Here is a 21,994-nt window from a genome sequence, read left to right on the forward strand (position 1 = left end):
CCTCTGGACATCTGTAGGTCTATGGGTGCATGACCTGGTGCGCAGAGCATGGGCTAGATTTTAGCCCTCATCACCTCTTCAGCTAGGTGCTCTTAGGCAGTGAGCAACTTATACAACTGTACATGGCTGTCCTGCATAAAGTTCCATTAAATTCAGCAAACATTTGGGGCGCCTGGGTGGCGCAGTCGGTTGGGCGTCCGACTTCAGCCAGGTCACGATCTCGCGGTCCGTGAGTTCGAGCCCCGCGTCGGGCTCTGGGCTGATGGCTCAGAGCCTGGAGCCTGTTTCCGATTCTGTGTCTCCCTCTCTCTCTGCCCCTCCCCCGTTCATGCTCTGTCTCTCTGTGTCCCCAAAAAATAAATAAACGTTGGAAAAAAAAATTAAAAAAAAAAAAATACTTATAAAAAAAAAAAATTCAGCAAACATTCACCCAACGCTAGACCTGTGCTGTTCACCACAGGCATGGAGCTAAGTAAGACCTTTCCCTGCCTGAAGAAAACTTAAGACAACAGACTTGTATATCTTAGCACAGAACTCATTATTGAATTTAACCGTGGCTCATTCATTCATCGAACAAATGAACAACTGGTTTTTGAGCACCTTATGAGGCCTAGAATGAAAATTAAAGACATGTGATGTGGTATCACTTTTTTTGGGGAGACAATGGAATGAAATATATAGTTAGTTCCATCCCACAAAAATCCAGAGGCCTGTGGTAACCAGGCATAGGTCAGAACTCACAGCCCTTTTCAAAGCTTGCCTGGGTCTGGGCTGGACTTCCAGAGGTTTTTCACAAAATCCCCAGGGTGCAACTGGAGTGTGACAGGACCCAGGGGAAGAGACAGGAGACTCCCCACCCCTCTAACAACCTCTGACAGGTCTGTGGAATAGAATATTGACAGTATTTGGACCGATCTCTTGGGATTAGGTTAACCAGCCGACGGGAAAGGATAAGGTCATTTTCAAAAGGTACATGGTAGGCTCTGTAGGTTTGCTTGTGAGGTTTTGTTACGTTTGGTTTTTTATGTTGCCCATAAAGTGATCCGAGCTTTCAAATGTTCCCCCCTGTAACATGCACATTAAAACCACGGTGCATTATCAGAATGGCTACCAGGGAGGAAAAAAAAGAGGCAGTCTTACTCTAATACTCTCCCAGTGGGAGTGGCAATTGGTGCGACCAGTTTGGGAGACCGTTTGACAGTAACTACTGGGCTGACCGTCCGTGTATCCCCTGACCTGGGAATCGGCACTCCTCGTTTTACACCCAAGAAGAAATACGGACGATATGTTTTCCAAATGACACGCTCAAGGATGTTCCTAGCTGGTTATTTGTTATCACCCAACAACTGGAGAGCCCTCAAACACCCATCAGCCGCAGAATGGATACACCGTACAGCCCTACACCCCACACCAGGATACAGATGAATCTCACGAGCTCCCAAACCTTAATGTTGCACGAACCCAAACACAAGGAAACGTAGTGTGTGAGCCCGCGTAGATAGAGTACAAAACCAGGCAAACTGTCGGCACCTGTTAGAAGTCAAAGTTTTCTCCCGGGGCCGCGGTCTAGTGATTCAAAGGAGACACAAGGGAGGATGTTGGGGTCCTGCTAACGTTCCCTTTCTTGATCTGGGTGCTGGTTACGTGGGTGTGTTCACTTTGTGAGAATTCATCGAGCACTTTTTTGTATACATGCCCCACCTCACTAAAATGTTTTCAACATTACATGTTATTTTTTTTAATAACAATAAGGAAGGGGCGCCTGGGTGGCTCAGTCGGTTCAGTGTCCAACTTCAGCTCAGGTCATGATCTCGCGGTCCGTGAGTTCGAGCCCCGTGTCGGGCTCTGTGCGGACAGCTCAGAGCCCGGAGCCTGTTTCAGATTCTGTGTCTCCCTCTCTCTGACCCTCCCCCGTTCATGCTCTGTCTCTCTCTGTCTCAAAAATAAATTAACGTTAAAAAAAATTTTTTTTAAATAACAATAAGGAAGGTAAGAAAAACCAAAAACAACAGCAACGACAGCAGGTACCAGAAGCACATGCTGGCCTGAGGCCCAACCTGCAGCCAGCCCTGTGACAGCCTCCCTTTCTCTGCAGGGCGCTACGTCTTGTCCTTTGTTGGCTGCGGTTTGGCCATCGTGGGCACCTACTTGCTGGTGACATTCGCACCCAACAGTCACGAGAAGATGACAGGCGAGAACATCACCAGGCACCTCGTGAGCTGGCCTTTTCTCTTGTACATGGTAAGAGAAGCCATTGTGCCTTCCACCCAAGATGGCAGGAGGGAGCATCAAGTCCTAGACCCTGGGCACCTGAATATCCAGCAATAGGGGATTCAAGTGAATCATGACGTATTTCACAGCACCAAAGACCGTGCTTGTGGCAAGGATGTACTCCATGGGAAATGCCTTTTTCACTCATATCCTGGGTAATGTCTAAATCTGCACATATAATACGATCGTTTTAGTTTTTAGAGATAGTGTAGGTGTGTGTGTACAATGTATATGTGAAGGACTAGATGGAGAAACGGAAACTCTATCTATAATTGTCTCCGAGAGCTGGAATTATGATTGAGTGTTCACTTCACCTGTGTCTTTATGCGTCATCCAGAATTTCTCCAGTGATCATTTAAGACTTTTAAGGTAAGAAAAACACATAACATTTTAAACAGTCATAGAAATGTTACCTATTTATTTTTTCCCAGTATCACACAGCTGCTAGAAGCTGACAGAAACTCCAGAGACACTGGAAACTGTCTCTTAAACCCCTAGCCCCGATTACGTCCCACGTTAGGTCTACAAATAAACTGACTGAGGAAGCATGTAAGGTATTTAATAAGCTGCCGGTATATATTCCTGTTCTATGCCAGGCAGGCACTGAGCTAAACACTTTCTTGCGTATCATCTCAAATTCTCCCAGAACCCTATAAGGTTTTTCTCCCCATTTTATGGAGGAGAAAACTGAAGCGTCGGGAGGTTAGCTGACTGCTCAGAGTCCCACGAGGGCAGAGCTGGATTCGAAGTCGGGCCTGCCTGGCTTCACGGACCACCTTCCTTCGCCACGGCCCGCCGATGAAGGTGTTGACTGTTTTTCCTCTGACACGAGCAGCCTGGGACTGCTCTACAGGCCTGAAACGTCCTTTTTCCTTAGTTTGCTCCCAAGGCAGAGGATAGATGTCCCCCAGATTGGGACTGTCTCATCTCCCTACCGTCAGCCAGCCCCAGCGTGTAGCTGGTGGGCGTGGAGACTGCCACTTCTCCACACCCTGTCTCTGGCAGGACAGAGCCAAAGAACACCCCTCTTCAGGAAAAGCTTAACCCCAGAACACAGTTTTCTCTTAGGGAGTCCTGGGCTTGAATCTGTCATGCGCTGTGTGACCTTGGCCAGGTCACCTAACCGGAAGCTCTGCCTCCTTCTGTGTAAGCTTGGTGGGAGTCACTGGCCCGGGGCTGATGGTTGGGGGACGTGAGGTGGTGCGGCAATCACCCAGCCCTTGGCAGATGCCCAGTGACCTACTCTGTTTGTCTCCTTGTGTCTCCAAGCCATTGCCGCTGTAACCGAACTCAAGGGGTCGCTGCTTGGGGTGCATCCAATTGAACACAACCCGAGGAAGTGTTGAAAGCAAAGACCTTTTATTACTTGTCACAAGTAAGGAGACAGGGAGATAGCTCTCAAAGCACTGTCTCCCCGTGGGGTTTGGGCAGGAAGCTTTTATGCAGTGTGCTGGAGGGCAAGGGCAGGGAGCTGGGCACATTAAGGAACTGATGCATTTTCTGTTTCTTAGGCACTTTGGTTCAGCTGCACATGCTTATCAGCATGTCGACGTGCTAGTCCTTACATTGTATTCACAAAAAATGGCAGAAAACCCCACCCGTAGGAGATCTTAGCATTAGAATGAGTGAAAGGTAATGTTAGGGCAGCTCATAGGGCTTCTGTGCAGGCCCCGATCTCCAGCGTGGCTCGAACTGGCTCACTCAAGGGGTGTCTCTCTAGTGGGGTACCTGGCCTTGACCTCTCCTTGACGGGAGCTGTTTATTTCCCTGCCTTTGCCCCTGCCCCCTCTCCCTCCCGCTGATAGATTTCAGTCCCCTGACGTGAGTACGTCTCTGTTGTGACCTAACACTGCCAGCTAGAGAGATGTGGCCCGATTCGGTCAACATTCACGGAGTATCTGCTGTGTGCCAGACACGGTGCACGTGAGACTGACGGCAGGTGCACTTGTGAGCAGAGCATGATATACAGAGTTGATAGAGTTGTCCAGTCGCTGTGTGGTACGCCTGACACTAACGTGACATAGTGTGTCAACTATACTTCGGTAAAAAGAAAGGAAGAGAGGAGACATGCTCCCGGGACTCAAGGTCACGTACGCAGCAGCACCAAGCCTATGCCAGCACGCATTTAAGCCTCGTGAAGAATGGCTAGAAAACCGGGCCCCCTGAGAGCACGCACGATGGTTAGCAATGTTGATGAGCAACTGCATCTGCTTGATGGTGTATGTTGCGGCAATTAAAGATAATTATGACAACTTCAGAAAATACGAGAGTTGTTTTTGGTAACTAAAAACAGCCCAGGACAAAACTGCGCGGACTGTGATGACAAGTAGATAAAATATGTATTCACTGCAACAAAGGCAGGAAGAAACGGGAAAATGAAAACAGCTGGGGTTTTGTTTTTTTTTATGGTCTCCAATTATGAGGAATTTAAAAATTTTTCGAAATGCCCGTTAATGTTTCTGCATTGCTCTTTATGAGTGCCTTCTACACCCTAGGCCCTGGGCCTCTCGCATCCGGGCAGCGTAGCCTAGTGGGAAAGTGCACGGGCCCTGGAGCCAGACTGCCCAGGTTCGGATCCCGGCTCTGCTATTTCATTAGCTAGCACTGTGATAGTGCCTACTTCACAGAATTATTGTGCTGATTTAACGACCTTAGTCTAGACACAGTGTTTACAAGGTGCCTGGCGCCTTTATGAGTTCGTTACGCGTTAGCGATGATTATGGCCTTACAAAGTAAGAATCGTAATCCCTATTTCACAGATGAGGTAATCGAGGCTTAGAGATGTTAAGTGACTTGCCCACGGCCACACAACCATTTTAGAAGCAGATCCAATTTCAAACTTGGGCCTCGCTGACTCCAAATGTCCTTTCTTTCGACCCCACCAAGCCGCGCACATTGAAGGCTTGGTTAGGGGACAGGGGCACGTATACTTAAGCCAAAGGTTCTACTTCAACCAAAGAGCTCTTCTCCTCAGTGAACAGTGTCTCCCTCTTTTTTCTTTTTCATTAATTTTTTTAAATTTTTTTTATGTTTATTTATTTTTGAGAAAGAGAGTGCGAGACAGGGAGGGGCAGAGAGGGGGGAGGCACAGAATCTGAAGCAGGCTCTAGGCTCCGAGCTGTCAGCATAGAGCCTGATGCGGGGCTCGAACGTACAAACTGTGAGATCATGACCTGAGTCGAAGTCGGTTGCTTAACCAACTGAGCCACCCAGGCGTCCCTAGTGTCTCCCTCTTTGACCCACCTTCAGTTTTAATGGGGTTACCCACGGAGCAGTGAGGTGGGGAGAAACCTCAGCCTGATGAATCCCGGCCATGTAAGACAGGGCGTGTGTGAGGCCAGCGCACCCCCCTCAAAACCCTGAGCGAACTCCTCATCAGTGTTACCCAGAGGGTAGAGATTCACTCAGAGTTTACTCAGAGCCCCTCCCGTTTCCACGGGAGAGTTTGGGAAATGCTGGGTGCTTCAATTCCCTGTCAACTCTGAGGGACTTGAGTCCTTCCATGACTTTCAACTCTGTGACTTTAGTGACACCAGCAGCATCAACTCCAGCCCAGCCCAGCAGAGCCTCCCAGGCTTGCCCACACCCACGGCCACCACTAACCTCCCTGCCTGCTGACTTCCACAGCTTGTCGAGATCATTCTGTTCTGCTTGCTGCTGTACTTCTACAAGGAGAAGAACGCCAACAACATCGTCGTGATTCTTCTCCTCGTGGCCTTACTCGGTGAGTGGGGGTCTGGGTGGTTGAGTTTTGCCACCATCGGGCAGCACCACAAGGTCCCTGCCGAGTGGAGGTGGCTTCCGTCAGTTCTGTCACTCTGCTGACTGCGTTCAGTGTCCTTGCTCCAATACCAAGAGTCCCCTAAGCGCCAGGAACGGTGCCGGAGAGGGAGCCACAGAGGTGGACCAGACAGACAAACCCCTGCCCTAGGGAGGCCTCCATTCCAAAGGGAGGAAGTGTTAATAAACAAGCAGACAAATGCATAGATCCTGGAGAAGTTTGGGCCGTGGTGATTACAGTGAAGAAGAAGGCAGCAGGGTAAGGGCGAGGGGGGTAAGAGTTTATTTCAGAGAAGTCAGCGGTGGGGCAGGCTCCAACAACTGCCTCCTTAAGGCTTCATGGAAGCCTGTTGGGCTGGGAAGGAGTGCTGGATTCAAAAGCAGGAATCGATTTTGCTCTGTCACCTGCTTTTTCTTTCCTTTGGGAGGGACGGGCGCAATGTGGGAAATGGCCCCCGAATCAGACTGGGGCAAGGCCTGACCCCACATAGAGTGTGATATACTAATCGGGCTGTGAGATGTGCCCGGACTTCCGGGGGGGGGGGGGGGCCTCTGTAGCCTGGGGCAGGTGACTCCCTCCTGTTGAAGCCGCGCTGTCCTCTAAAAATAGGCCTGGGAGAACACCCAAATCTCAGGGGGGGTGAGCAGGGGTAAATGAGACCGGCACAAGTGCCCAAGGCGTGTTGCCGCCCTTCTGTCCTTCCCACACCGAGCCTCCACACCAGTCACAGGCCATCAGCCACACAGATAGGGGCCACAGGGGCCAAGGTTGCAGCATTTTGATTTTTTAAAAACAGCTTTATTGAGATAATAATTTACCCACCATAACATTCACCTGTTTGAAGTATACAATATAAACGGAATCCTCTAATAATGGGGCTTTTTGTGACTGGCGTCTTTCACTGAGCATATTTTAGAGTTTTGTCCGTGCAGTAACTTAATAGTGGCGGTCCCTTCCTTGGTGATCTTGTTTGCAAAGCAGTTTGGAAGGTTAGGGTCCCTCTGATGAGCAGGAAGGCCAGAAGGCCCTAAGGCACATTGGCTGCTCTCCCTGTGTCCCCTTCTCACCAGCAAGGACACCCTCACAAAAGTGCCTGTCTTCACTGGCTGCTGCTGTTTGACAACCGTCATCCAGGTAGCCGAGGGGCCCAGAAGCCACTGTGTGTGGTGGGTTGTTAGCAAGAGGGAAAAGGAGCAGAAGCCAAGAAAAATGGGAAAGGAGAGCACCTCAGCCAGCATAAAGGGCTTCATTTGTACCCATACTTGGCAGTGGTTTCTTTTCACTCCTCCTCCGGCAGGGGGATCGGACAGTTTAGGCTTAGCAGTCATTTCTGCACCACTGGATAAAGCAGTGGTCTCCACAGTGAGGTGAGCAATGATCTCTCCTGCAGCTGTTATATAATGTAAATACCATAGAAGCACAGTGGTACATGGGTATCACTTTAAAATACACAAACATGTATTATCGGAAAAGTATGTGCAGGCACATAGGGGTAGGATTCCAAAACATCCAGGGACCTCTAACAAAATGTTTTTTTTTTTTTTTTTAATACAAGTGAATAAGCATTAAAAAAAAAAAAAATAGAGCTCCTTGCACACCATGTTTCTTTTCCCTGTGATTGCCATGAGAATGATACTCAAAAGAAGTTCATTTATCCATTCAAAGGTCGTCTTGACCTCCTACCGCGTTCCAGGCACAACGCTGCCACTCGCGTTCAGACTTAGACTCAATGCCCTTTCTTGCTGGAGTCTGGAAATGACATTTGGAGACGTCTGTTGGTATTTTGCTTTCTTCTCTTCTTGGACGTAGCAGCACAGATAGGGCAGCTCATGAAAGGGGCGTAAGAGAGCCGAGGCAAACGGCTTCTTCTCGCCACGTCGGTCACTGGGTTGGCTCTGCCAGTGCTCTGTATTTTTCATCAAGTCCTTTGGGGTCATAAACTGACTTTCAGGGGGCGACTCCCTGCATCCGTCCCTCCTGTTCACCTTCTGCAGGCTCAATGACGGTGGTGACGGTGAAGGCCGTGGCTGGCATGCTGGTCCTGTCCATCCAGGGGAACCTGCAGCTCGACTACCCCATCTTCTACGTGATGTTCGTGTGCATGGTGGCCACCGCTGTCTACCAAGCCGCGTGAGTCGCAGACCCTTTTCCTGCCGGGCCTCTGCACGCAGGTCTCTTCCGGGCGCTGGGCCCGATCTGCTTTGTTTCGGAAGCTGTAGGGAAGGCAGAACGATCGCACCACACAGCCTGCAGCCAAGGTTAGGCAGCCGCTGTGGGGGGAGAGGGGTCGCTGATTGGCCGAGCTGTCACGTGGTGGGGCGGGGCTCTGTGCCCCCGGAAAGACGAAGCCCGGAAGGGACATTGTTTTTCCCGCCGCCTCAAAATGGGAGAAGTGTGTGATCACCGGCAGCCTCGCCTCCCGTCTCCTCCCAGGCAGGCGTCTGCTTCGTGGACTCTTGAAGCTGTGCGGCCCCCAGGAGCCACCTGTTAGGTGGAAAACAGAAAGTTGCCATTTCTTGCCCCCAAGAAATCTTCCCCGTAGAGCGAGGTGATCGTTTCTCTCCCGGAAGCGGTGGTCCTAAGGGTAGGCCTGGGCCTTGTCCACGTCTGAGACTCGGTGCTCGGCAGAGGGCCCCCGACGGCCTGGGACCGGATTGAGTGTTGGGCTCTAGAGCCTCTCCCCTCCAGGCCTTTCCCTCAGCTTCCCTGGGGTCAGATTCCTTGTCCGCAAGTGAGAACAACAACGGCCCCTACCTAAGAGAATCGCATAAAGCGCTCAGTACCGTCCCCAGAGTAATGTCCACAACATCTCAGCCTCTTTTATGATTATGATGACTATTATTATGGCGATTATTTTTTAAATGTTTATTTATTTATTTTGAGAGAGAGGGAGAGAGTGAACGAGCAGGGGGGAGAGAGAGAGAGAATCCCAAGTAGGCTCCACGCCGTCAGCACGGAGCCCAAAGTGGGGCTCGAACCCAGGGCACTATGAGATCATGACCTGAGCGCAAACCAAGAGTCAGATGCTTAACCCGCTGAGCCACCCAGGCACCCCTATTATGTGGATTATTACTGGCTTTAGTCCTACTACAGAGATTCTGGTCATCACCCCTGAGCCGACCCAGCGCCAGGCTCTGTGCTGAGCACCCCACGGTTCCAGAGATGAATCCGATGCCCACTCCCCCTTCTCACTCACCCAGTCAGCACACATCCACCGAGGGCCCGCTGTGTGCCGGGCCGGTCTGCACACACAGGCCTGAGCAATAGTCGCTGTCCCCAGGACACTCACAGCCCTGGGGTAGGGGGAAGGGCAGCCACACTAACGGAAGAGAACAACTGAGTGGGATGTATGTCATGGTGTAGGCAACTAGGTAGTAATGACTAAATGCTATGCAGAGAATGGACAAAGAATATATTCCGAGATGAGGGAGTGTTCATCCTAGATGGAGAGATTAGGAATGATTCTAATTTCTCTCTCTCTCTTTCCCGTACTTACTGCAGCGAGCACATTATTTTTGCATTAAGAAGAAAATTTGGGGGCGCCTGGGTGGCTCAGTCGGTTAAGTGGCCGACTTCGGCCCAGGTCATGATCTCGCCGTCCGTGAGTTCGAGCCCCGCGTCGGGCTCTGTGCTGACAGCTCAGAGCCTGGAGCCTGTTTCAGATTCTGTGTCTCCCTCTCTCTGACCCTCCCCTGTTCATGCTTTGTCTCTCTCTGTCTCAAAAATAAATAAACGCTAAAAAAAAAAAAAAAAAAAAAAAAAATTTTTAAAAAAAGAAGAAAATTTGTTTTAAAAAAATAATTTACAGGAGCACCTGAGTAACTCCGTCAGTTGAGCGGCCGACTTTGGCTCAGGTCATGATCTCGTGGCTTATGGATTCGAGCCCCATGTGGGGCTCTGTGCTGACAGCTCAGAGCCTGGAACCTGCTGCTGATTCTGTCTCCCTCTCTCTCTGCCCCTCCCCCCACTTGTGCACTGTTCCCCCCCCCCAAATATAAACATTAAAAAAAATTTTTTTTTTAATTTTTTTTTTCAACTTTTTTTTTTTTTTTTTTTGGGACAGAGAGAGACAGAGCATGAACAGGGGAGGGGCGGAGAGAGAGGGAGACACAGAATCGGAAACAGGCTCCAGGCTCTGAGCCATCAGCCCAGAGCCCGACGCGGGGCTCGAACTCACGGACCGCGAGATCGTGACCTGGCTGAAGTCGGACGCTTAACCGACTGCGCCACCCAGGCGCCCCAAAAAAAAATTTTTTTTAATAATCACAGCAATAGGCAGAATGTGCTAAGTGCTGTAAGTTTCTTGGACTATATACAAGGACAGAAGTGGCTCTTTTTAGTGGGGTGGGGATGCTGGCGACAGTGACGGGAGGAGCGTGAGAAGGGCGTTTCGGGTGACGAGGACCCTGTGGCCAGAGAGGTATGAGACCGGGAAGGCATGGCCCACGTGGGGAACAGGATTGTCCAGGCGACAAATGGGAACAAAAGCGTGGACCCCGGACCGAGAGAGGCACGGGTGGCATCTTTGTAAACCCAAGGGATGTTCCTTCATGCGCCATCTTCATTTTTCAAACCGAGCCTGCTGTCATCAGCTCTCACCTCAGCCTTCCTGACATGCCCACTGACCACAGTGCTCTTGTGTTTAAGGTTTTTAAGTCAAGCCTCACGGATGTACGACTCCTCTTTGATTGCCAGCGTGGGCTACATTCTGTCCACTACCATTGCTATCACAGCAGGTAAGGGTGGCGATCGCTAGATTCCTGTCTCCCACCTGCGCAGCAGGGACATTAGCCCAGTGTGGAGGGACGGGGCTCTGCCTCTCTCAAAAGGCCAGTTCTGCGGACTTGTTCTACCTCTCAGAGTCGTGTATGACGTCATAGAGAAAGTGCGGGATTTCGGGCCAGAGGGACCCGGGTTTGCACCCAAGCACAGACACAGAGCCGTGTGACCCTAGGAAAATCACTTAACCTCTCTGAGCCCCAGTTCCACATTCATAAAATGGGAATAACACTCACGTCCTAGAGTTGAAACACACACAAGATGTACTTTGTACGACTGGCACAAAGTTTCTCCAGCGATTTTTGCCATCATCTGCTAGCTCCACTAAGCGATCACAGATTTCTTCTCTATAATTTTTAGAGATTATGTCCGGATGAAGCATCTGTAATGTAATAGGTGCTGAGTAAGCCGTCATCAGTTAGGGGAGAGAGAGAATCCCAAGTAGGCTCCACGCCGTCACCGTGAAGAAACCCCTTTCTTCTACTCCACCCCTACTTTTTCTTCTGAGGTGGCTTCGGAGGCTGCAAGCATATCAGAGTGTGTTTGTTTTTAAGGGTCAATGAAGATGAAAATCTCCGAGGTAATAAGGCCAATAAGAACAGTGTGCCTCCCTTTGAGGAAGGCCCGGCCGTAAAGCCAGATGTTTTGCACTGCCCTTTAGACAAGCGTGCCAAATCCTGCTCACAGAGGTGGGAACAAGGTGGGCACACGTCCTGCCAGAGCCTGTGCTGAGAGCAGGACCCGGGATCCCGGGAGGCGTTGACCCAGAGCAACCAGAAAGTGAGCCCGCTGTACAGACTTAAGTCATGATCCAGAACTTGGGTCCAGTCAGGGTTGAAAGGAAGAGCCAACGGCATGATCAGAAGCTGGGCAGGAATCAGGAGCTCAGGGACACAACATGAAGCCCCGGGAGGTAGAATGAGTCCAGACAGACGCAGACTGCAAGGCGGGTGAGGGTGCAGGAGCGGGCCTGCAGGCCTGCCATCTGCTGGCCACGCGAGGTTAGAGAGCTCTGACAGCTTAACACCAAGCCTTGCCTTTCCCTCTTAGGAAAGACGGGGGAAGGGAGTATATAAAAACTGGCAAAGAAAGTCTGTCGTTTCGTTTATAGTGTGTTTAATTGGGGGAGGCTGGGTGCAGGGTCCGTGAGAACTCTATAGAAAAACAAGATGGAGATAAGAGGAGTGTAGGAGAAAGAGAAGACAGTCTGTCTCCCCCCCCGCCCCGAAATGGCTTTTATTCCACTCTTCTGACATTTGCCCTGCTGGTCATGATGTTTCTGATCACTTTGGTTTCCTACAGGGAAGAGAGTTTAGCCAAATGCTAGACAGACTGGCAAGAAGGTGATTTGAAAACAGCTCACCCATATTTCCTATTTTCTGCTGTTCCAGGCGCAGTATTTTACCTGGACTTCATCGGGGAGGATGCGCTACACATCTGTATGTTTGCACTGGGGTGAGTTACGTCCTGCTGTCTGGCCTGGGGCATTGCCTGGGGCCAGAGAACTCCAGGCAGTTTGCCTCTCTGGCCCCACTATTGCTTCTGCCTCTCAGGCAATCCTTTAGATCCCAGGGAGCAGCCAGGATTTGGAGCTTTGTCCTCCAGAGGGTGAGGCTTTTCCTCCCAAAGGGCTTTATCTCCTTCCCCCTTCTTCTCTTGTGGGCTCTAATCTCCTTGTCATTTTGAAAAGATCCCATTTTGACACATGAAAAGACTCTCAGCCTCACCCCAGATCACAAAAATGCATTTTTTTTAAGTTTATTTTTTGAGAGGAGGGGGAGGGGAGGAAACAGGGGGAGGGGAGGAGAGAGAGGGAGAGAGAGAGAGAATCCCAAGCAGGCTCCACTCAGTGCAGAGCCTGACACTGAGCTCGATCCCACAACCATGAGATCGTGACTTGAGCCTCTATCGAAACTCAGATGCTTAACTGACTGAGCCACCCAGGTCCCCCCCAGAAATGCATTTTGAAGCCAAATGAGATGCCATCATTTTGCAAAAAGTAACAGGATTAATAAGCCATGTTGGCAAGAGGAGAGGACGAGGAGACCAGCTCTCTGCCACACCGAGAGGATGTTTAATGCCAGAGACATTTGGCATGTCAATAAAAATTGTAAGTGAGCGATGTTCGATGCAACATTCCATTTCTAATCACTTATCTTGGAAAAATCATTGAAATGGGATGCAAAGACACACGTATGAGGCTGTTTTTTAGTTAAAAAGTTAATTGTACAGCAAAAATTGGAAGTAGCCTAAATACCCAGCAATAGAATACAGGCTAAATAGATTGTGGTATGTCCATATAATAAAGTACCCATGCTGCCATTTTGAAAAATTGAGGTCAGTCTATAGGTACTGGACATAGAACCATGTCTAGGATATATTTAATGGAAAAAAATACATTTTTTAAAAATGTATAGTCTACCCTATGATCTAGCAACTCCACATCTAGATATATACCCAAAACAAATAAGTACACATTGACAAAATGACTTGTACCTGAATATTTATAGTAGCTTTATTCATCATATGTCCAAATGGATACAACCCAAATGTCTATACACAGGAGAGTAGAAAGCAAATGATATAGTATATTAAGACAGTGGATTCAATATAACAAAACCAATGAACTACTAATATATACAATAAGGTGAATGAACCTTAAAAACATTTATCAAGTAGGGGCACCTAGGTGGCTCAGTCAGTTGAGCATCTGACTCTTGATTTTGGCTCAGGTCATGATCCAAGGGTCGTGGGATCAAGTCTCACTTCGAATTCCATGCTGAGCGTGAAGTGAAACCTACTTAACATCCTCTCTCCCTCTCTCCCTCTCTCCCTCTCTCCCTCTCTCCCTCTCCCTCTCTCCCCCCCACCCCACACCACCCCACCCCCTGCCTCTGCCCTGCTCACACTCTCTCTCTCTAAAATTAATTTAAAAAGCAGGGCGCCCAGGTAGCTTAGTCAGTTGAGCATCTGACTTTGGCTCAGGTCATGATCTCACAGTTTCTGGGCTCTAGCCCTGCGTCAGGCTTTGTGCTGACAGCTCAGAGCCTGGAGCCTGCTTCGTACTCTGTGTTTCCCTCTCTCTCTGCCCCTCCCTCCGGTGCTCTGTCTCTCCTTCTCTCAAAAACAAACAAACAAACAATAAAGAAATAAGTAAATAATGAAAAGTTTATTAAGTGGAAGAAACTAGACAGAGTATATACATGCTGTATGATTTCACTTATAAGAAGTTCAAGAACAGGCAAATCAAGTTTTGGGTGATAGAGGAGGTCAGAACAGTGGCTTCCTCTGGGGCAGGGTTAGCATGGATTGGAAGGGGCATGAGGAAACTTTCTGGGGTGGAGGGGATGCAAATGTCTCCTCTGTGGACCTGTGTGGCGATCACACGAGTGTCCACATGGACCAAATTCATCGAGCGCTACATTTAGGGTTTGTGCATTTTAACACCGGCATGTAAATCACACCTCGGATTTTAGAAGCGTGTTTATTTATCTAAACTCTAGGGGAAAAGGAAAAGACTCTAGAAGAATGTACACCTGCGGGGGGAGGGGGGTGGGATTAGGGGGAGATCAGGGGCTTTTTCACTTTTTCTTTCTCTCCTATACTGATTGAATTTAGGCCATAAAGAATTTTTTTGATTTAAACAAAATATTTTGGGGGGCACCTGAGTGGCTCAGTCAGCTAAGCATCCGAACTTCAGCTCAGGTCATGATCTCTCAGTTCGTGGGTTTGAGCCCCGCATCGGGCTCTGTGCTGACAGTTCAGAGCCTGGAGCCTGCTTTGGATTCTATGTCTCCCTCTCTCTCTGCCTCTCCCCCATTCATTTCTCTCTCTCTCTCTCTCTCTCTCTGTCTCAAAAATAAATAAACATTAAAAAAATATTTTTTAAGGGGAGGTTCTGAAGACACAGGCCAAATGGAAGGGAAGACATTTTGCCCAGGAAGAGTCTAATTTATCCTGATTAACGCAGTGCCGAGCGGAAGGGTGTGTGAGGCCGTGAGGCCGTCGTTTATCTCCAGTCTGCTCCCCGCCCATCTCAGGCCCCTCAGCCTCCCCGGGGCTGTTCAGCAGCAAACCCCCTCCCTGTGGCCTATGACCCTCTTTTCCCCCTCACCTGGGCTTGAAAGTAGCCCTCCCAACCTCACTCTGGCCTTTTTTCTCTCCCTCCCTTGCCCCTGTTCTCAGGTGCCTCATTGCATTCTTGGGTGTCTTCTTAATCACCCGTAACAGGAAGAAGGCCATTCCATTTGAGCCCTATATTTCCATGGATGCCATGCCAGGTAACGTTAAAGCCCCATGTGTCCAGCTGCCAGCCCATCCATATAGAATGGCTGCTACTTCCTGTTTAAAAAGAGATGGCTCTCTGCTGGGTTTGGTACAGGGAAGGTGTGCTGTGCCGTTATGGTGTGACTGTCTCTCTCTCTCTCTCTCTCTCTCTCCCTCTCTCTTTTTTAAATCTCACTGTGCCAGATAGGAGGCAATGGTTGAGGCACCTCAGTTGGTTTTGAGCCCATCTCGCCAGTTCCCGTGTGTATTTTGGGATCTCTTAAAGACAATCCTGATTCACAATGGATAGAATTATGATCTGTCCATCAGGCTTCGTACCTGTGAAAGGAAAACTCCACTCATCCAGTTGGAATAGAACGACCAGAAAGGGGAAAGAATATAGGATGAATGAAATTCAAATACTATAACCTCACTCCTTAGATTCCACGAGGGAGTGGATTGTTCTGGAAAGCCTAGTTTCCCAGGGAGCTGGGGGTTCACACTGAGCAGCACAGGCTCAGATGTGTTTCGTCCTTGACAGTCACAAATGCGTGAATCAGCAGAGCACTGCACAGAAGGGAGCCGTGAGGGCTGTGGAGAACTGGGGCGTGCCCGCCCAGCCTCTCCAGGGACCCAGATGAGAAAAGTTAAGACACTGGGCCAGCCCCATCCGGGTTTGCCCACCTAAGTTCTGTGGGTTGCCGGTGACCACCTGCTTTCACTTTTTAGCTCAAAATTAATTTTTATTTTAGATATAACGGCAGAACTCTCTCCAGATCATAATCCCCACCCCGCGTTAAGACAGCCTAATGAAGGGGCACCTGAGTGGCTCAGTCGGTTAAGCGTCCGACTCTTGATCTTGGCTCAGGTCGTGATCTCACGGTTCATAGGATCAAGCCCCAAGTTGGGTTCTGTGCTGACAGCTCGGAGCCTGTGTGAGACTCTCTCTCTCCCCTGGCTCGCACGCTCTCTCTCTTTCTCTCTCAAAATAAATAAGCATTAAAAAAAAAAACAACTTCTTAAAAAGACAGCCTAATGAACAAACTATAACCACACTGAAGGCATCCGGTAGTCCTTAATAAAGGACCTGGATACAGCTGTGTTCTCAGGGCTGACTGAGGTGCCGCTGCTTTAAATGGCCCTAGGGTTTGTGTGTCTTCTTTTATATTATTTCCTCATCTTGCTCTCAAGCTGTCGTCTGTCATCCGTGCTGTTACCAGCCTGCCTGTGTACAGCAACTCCAGGTCCAACTTCTCATTTGACCCAACGTGCTCGAATTGTATATAAAATTAAGATAAACAAGCTCTGAGTTGGGGCCTTACGGTTTCTCCTAGGAGTTAAGTGCATGAGCTTTAGTGCATGGACTTCGAGAACATCTAATCTGGCTGCTCAGATGCCTTTTTTGCTTACTTCCTTGTTTCTCGGCTGTGTCCCGGATAGATGAGGGCGCTGGATAGCTGAATTCCAGATAGGTGAGGTGTCAACTCTGTGTGTGTGCAAGTATGTGTATGTATATGTGTGTTTGTGTGTTCACAAACTGTGTATGTGTATATATATCTATATGAGTACTTGTAGATGCATATATACAGATGTATTTTCCAGTGGAAAATAGAAGGTAACCTAAGGTAATCTTAGATATCAGCACTCTGTGGTCTGTTTGTGGATGTGGCTCTGGGCTTCCTCTTTGTACCTTGTGACGGGGGGGGAAGTCAGAGGTTGATGAAAGGAGACCCTGCCCTGTTGCCGTGGCGCGTCAGACACTTCCGAGCGGACGTGTCCCGTGCCACGTGGGCTTGGAGTTCGGGTGCCCTGGATTCCGATCCCAGCTCTATGTCCACCCGCCCTGTGACCTTGGGCATGTCCTTGGACAGGCCAAGGCCTCTGACCTTGTAAATTGGGATTCCTTCTCTCAGGGTAGTGGGATAATATGTGAAAGGCTCCCTTGCACAGTGTCTGCGACTTGGTAGATGCCTGGTTCAGTTTGGTTTCACTTCCCTTTTGCTTTAAAAAAAAAAAAAATCTTTGAAAATTTCAAACACGTGTTCAACCTGATGCCAGGTAGAACACGAAAATTAAAAAAAATTTAAAAAAAAAGGAGGGGGACGCTGGGTGGCTCAGTTCGTGGAGCACAGCATTCTTGATCTCGGGGTCATGAGTTCAAGCCCCACATGGGGTGTAAGAATTACTTAAATTTTAAAAACTTTAAAAATAAATTAGTTAATTCATTAAATTAAAAAAAATAATAAAACTGTTTAAACCCAGTGCCTTTCCTACTACCTGTATTCCCTGGTCAGCATTAGAACCTTGCATTTGGCCTACCTAGATTGACCTTCACAACCGACCAGTAGCTACAGTTCAAGAGGCATTCAGTTTCTAAAAAAAAAGGAAAAAGCAGGGGCACCCGGGTGGCTCCGTCGGTTAAGCACCCGACTTCAGCTTAGGTCATAATCTCACAGTTCGTGGGTTCCCCACATCAGGCTCCGTGCTGACAGCCTGGAGCCTGCCTCAGATTCTGTGTCTCCCTCTCTCTCTCTCTCTCTCTCTCTCTCTCTCTCTCTCCCCTTCCCTCTGTCTCTCAAAAATGAAAAAACGTTAAAAGAAAAAAAAAAATTCTTTTTTAAAGGAAAAAGCAGCCCGATAGCCGGGAGCTGCCTTGGCAGCCACTGCTGGACCTTAGCACTCCCCGCCTGAAAATAAACAATTTCACAGCACATCAGCATCAGACAAGGTCCCTCCAAATCGGTAGATCAAGATACAGACAGGACCACTCCACTGTCATGTATGAACACAGACAAAACACGCACATTGTCCCATCCACAGAGGACTGACCATCCACCTAACACAAGTGACTGCTGCCTCCTTACCAATCACAACATTAGTCTCAGTACAGTCTTCTCCCCATCCAGATAAGAATTATTCAGATCCCCAAGTACAGAATTAGTTCCACTTCCCAACAGTATCGAATCCAAAGCAAAGCCCTGCTTCCTGAAAACTCCTCCCCCAAATCACCTAACACAAATCCAAATCTTGGAAGTCTTTTCTAACACCCTCTGACTGAGAGGTCTCACAGTCCCCCCCACGGTGCACATCGCCCTCATTTTCCATAAATCAGTTAACCCATAATTGTTAGACTGTGGGTGTGGTCCTGCTGCTTAAGAACTTTGAAAACATCCAACAGCTAAGCCGTGCCCGGTAAGCGCTCCTTTTTCCCGAAGGAACAGGCACCCCCCTCAGCTTTTGTAACTTCACCCCTTGGAATCTGTGTCCTCATCCGGATAATGAGGCTCGGATTGGGGGGCGGGGGGGGGGTATTAAGTGGAAGTGGGCAGGGTGGCCACACGGCATTCCTGTTAAGAGTGTGGGCTTCAGCGCTCAGACCACCCGAGTTTAAACTCTAACGCTGCCGCTTGCCGGCTTTGGGACCTCAAGCAAGTTCTATAACCTCTAACCGCCTCGTTCTCCTCCTCATCAGTAGTTGTGAGGATCAGGTGAGATCAAGCTTTTCAGCTGTCTGCCAGGAGCTCAACACTCAGTACCCGTTAGCTGTCCTCATGCTCCCTGTGGTTACCATTGTGATGTAGAGTGCTTAGCCCAGAGCCCAGGCGCAGTCGGGAGTCTGGCACCTGCTGTCATTGCCATCAGAGTTTCCTGGAGGACACTTTGAGTTCAGTTTCCTACGACAGCCTAGCGGCAAGAGAATTTGAAGTCTCAATTCCCAGGCCAGGAAGAGAGTTGCCCTCCAAGGTCAGGTCCTGCCTGATGGGGAAAGTGTAGAACAAGGCTAACGGAATTCAGGAGTAAAGTCCCTGTTCTCAACTGTAAGAAGAAATCCAACATCAATATGTGCCCAGGAGCGGTAGGCAGATTGGCACCTGCCCTCTATGCGGATCAGGGATGTTAAATGTTAAAGGTCAAAACTCGCCTTCTGAGTGTCCTGATGCGTCTGGCACCGCCGCGTGTCCATGACACGAAAGTTACCCTCCCTCTTCTCCCAGGGGGATAATGAAATGTGCTGGATCCTGATTTAATTCCGCAGGAAAGTATTGGCATCTACCACGCTCGAAGCACGGTGCTGGTTCTGCTCCCCCTGGGGCCCAAACACGCGTTCCCACCTCGTGCTAGGCCAACCCATGGTCTCTCTTGACAATGGCTGGTCTGTGTGCATTATTTCCTGAAGATTCGTCCCCGGTTGCTTAGCAACCGTAATATTTCTAGCACATATTTCTGGATGTTCTTTTTTCGATCGAAAGCATTCAGGAAATTGGCAATGCACGTGATCAGCGCCCCCAGCACTATAATTAGCCTGCGATGGGGTGGAGGAAGACGCAGTCTCCTGTGCCCCACCCCCACCCCTTACCACGTAATGATGTGGAGAAAATGGATTTCATTTCAGGTATGCAAAACATGCATGACAAGGGAATGACGGTTCAGCCCGACCTCAAAGCTTCTTTTTCCTATGGGGCCCTGGAAAACAACGACAACATTTCTGAGATCTGCGCTCCTGCCACGCTTCCGGTCATGCAAGAAGAACACAGCTCCGGGGCTGCCCCCGGGGTTCCCTACCGAGTCCTGGAACACACCAAGAAGGAATGAGCCCACCTTGCTCCCTTTATAACTGCTCAAGCCCTGCCGATAGTGATTCAACCCTGAATTCTGAAGTTTGCCTTTCGAGTCTTTTTTTTTTTTTAACCGAGAACTCTCCGGAAGGGGATCTGGAAGAGCCTTTGTCTCTGGCAAAGAATATATTATCTTGGCTTGGAGATTCCGGATGACCAGCTTGGTGGTGGGGTGGGGGAGGATGAAAGCAGTATTCCGGGGTGGGTGGGGCGAGTGCGGGATTCAGATCCCGCCCAGTTCCGCCCCCCCACCCCCACCCCCGTCCCCCAGGTTGGGAGAGCCCCCATCATCCCCGAGGATGGTAACTGAACATCCCCCGTTGGTGACCGCAAGCTGCCACATTCCTCGCAGCTGAAACAAGACAGATCCTGCCCTCTCCTTTCCACATCGAGGGAGAGGCTGGGGACCCCTGAATCCAGTCTTCCCCTTGCCTGATCCTCCCCATCTCGCTCGCGATTCCATATTTTCACGTAACGTTTGCGTTGTCTTCACATGGCATAGCGGGCCAGCCCCGGGACCCTTCTGTCATTCACCTGCAGAAAACGCACGTGTGCCCCTTCCGGTTGTCTGTGCCTTTCTAGCGAAAACGTGCTTGATGTGTTCATATTCCACCCGCGCTTGAAAGCTAATTTGTTTTTGGTTCTGTGAACTGTATGATTGCCTTTTTTTTTTTTTAGCCCCCCCCCCCCAAAAGGAACGGAGAAGTTAAGAGAAGGAGGGAAATAACTTTCAGGAGCATCGGTAATGATACGTTAGCCTGAAAAGGAAGAAACATCCCTTCCCATCTTGCAAAAGGCGGTCGCATCACTTACAAAAGGATAGACAGAAAATCTGGCTCTTTTATTACGGGTGTTTTCCTGCACACCAATGCCCTCTGGGAGGCCTGGGGGCTCTTATTTCAGAGACAGCCTCCATCATTCCCCCTCCATCCTCTCCTTTATAGATCAACAAACCAGACTTGAATTATTAGTTAATTAACTTGGAGCTGATAGAGACGCTGGGTCCTCCTTTCATACGGTCCCACATATGTCTGGAAAAGCAGGCATTCTCGGTAAGGGTTGCTGCTTTCTTTCAGGCTACTCACGTGATTGTCTTCCCCTAGACTGACTATACTTTTGAGAATGGCAAGAGTTTGCAAATCTCAGCATAAGGATCCCCTAAGGAGTTTATTTAAAATGCAGATTCCTACACCCCAAGCGCGGATATTCTAAGTGGGAATGGCCCAGAAACGGAGTCTGCGTTCTTAATTGGCAGTACAGGTCATTCTGATGCATGTAATCCAAGAATCCCACACCTCAAAAGCCTAATAATTGCGAGAGACGGTCTGCTACAACCCCCGGGGGGCCGACACACTCCTGCCTGGAAAGTCGGAATTAGCATTCCTTGTTTCCCGTCTAGGGTTCACTTGGCAGGTCAAATAATTCCCATAGGATCTGTGGCATTCATCCATCCAGTGATAACTACTTAGAACTACACTTGACGTTTCCCTAGGCAGTCTTTAACTAATAGGCAAGATAACAGTGTTAATAGACCAGTGTTGATAGATCATTAACCTTTATGGATTGTGCTTAATACCGATTTAGTACCTTGACTTCAAAACCCGGCATCTGTCGCCTGTGATAACCACTTCTGTATTGTGTCTTAACCACTTCTGTATTGCGTCTTCCATGCCTAACAAGGCAGCAGACGGTGACCTTTTTTCTTTAGGATAGGTGTCCACTCAGTTCAACAATATTTGTGAGGCATTACCTGTGTGTTAATAAGCATTTGGATGGTGAAGGCTACAAAGAATGACCATGGTTCCTGCCTCCCCAGACCAGCAGAGGAAGACACATACCCAGGAAACCGTGGCAGGGCAGGCCTGGAGAGGTGCACCTTGCAACAGTGGGCCACGGAAAAGGACAGGCGCTGCCAAAGGTCAGACCCCAAGCCTAGAACAGGGTACTCAGAATTGAAGGTGATTTGGGGGTGCCGGGTTGGCTCAGTAGAGCACGCAACTCTTGATCTCAGGGTTGTGAGTTCGAGCCTCATGTGTGCTGTAGAGTGTACTTAGAATAAAAATTAAAATTTCTGCAACTATTCAGTTTCAATTCATTTTATTTATTTTTTTAAGTTTATATTTTACAGAGAGAGAGAGAGAGAGCATGAGTGGGGGAGGGGCAGAGAGAGAGGGAGACACAGAATCTGAAACAGGCTCCAGGCTCTGAGCTGTCAGTACAGAGCCTGACGTGGGGCTCGAACCCACAGACCGCAAGATCATGACCTGAGCCAAAGTCGGAC

General features: G+C 49.2%; 1 protein-coding gene across 3 annotated transcripts in view; it reads left to right on the top strand.

Moving 5' to 3' along the window:
• The window catches only part of NIPAL3 (NIPA like domain containing 3), a 51,241-nt gene extending 29,826 nt beyond the window's left edge, over positions 1-21,415 (top strand). Inside the window, exons 5-12 of one of the 3 annotated variants that reach the window (XM_030324205.2) lie at positions 2,096-2,241; positions 5,899-5,995; positions 8,047-8,182; positions 10,700-10,788; positions 12,223-12,286; positions 15,017-15,111; positions 16,432-16,569; positions 19,491-19,577. In XM_030324205.2, the coding sequence (XP_030180065.1) occupies positions 2,096-2,241; positions 5,899-5,995; positions 8,047-8,182; positions 10,700-10,788; positions 12,223-12,286; positions 15,017-15,111; positions 16,432-16,541 (737 nt within the window). In that variant the 3' untranslated portion in view covers positions 16,542-16,569; positions 19,491-19,577. Of the gene's footprint in view, positions 1-2,095; positions 2,242-5,898; positions 5,996-8,046; positions 8,183-10,699; positions 10,789-12,222; positions 12,287-15,016; positions 15,112-16,431; positions 16,570-19,490 lie in introns of all 3 variants that reach the window. The other 2 variants (XM_030324204.1, XM_036064198.1) reach the window with 2 other exon arrangements.
• Positions 21,416-21,994: the final 579 nt, after the last annotated feature.

This window comes from Lynx canadensis, chromosome C1, assembly GCF_007474595.2.
Source record: "Lynx canadensis isolate LIC74 chromosome C1, mLynCan4.pri.v2, whole genome shotgun sequence".
In the NCBI taxonomy this organism is placed as follows: domain Eukaryota; kingdom Metazoa; phylum Chordata; class Mammalia; order Carnivora; family Felidae; genus Lynx; species Lynx canadensis.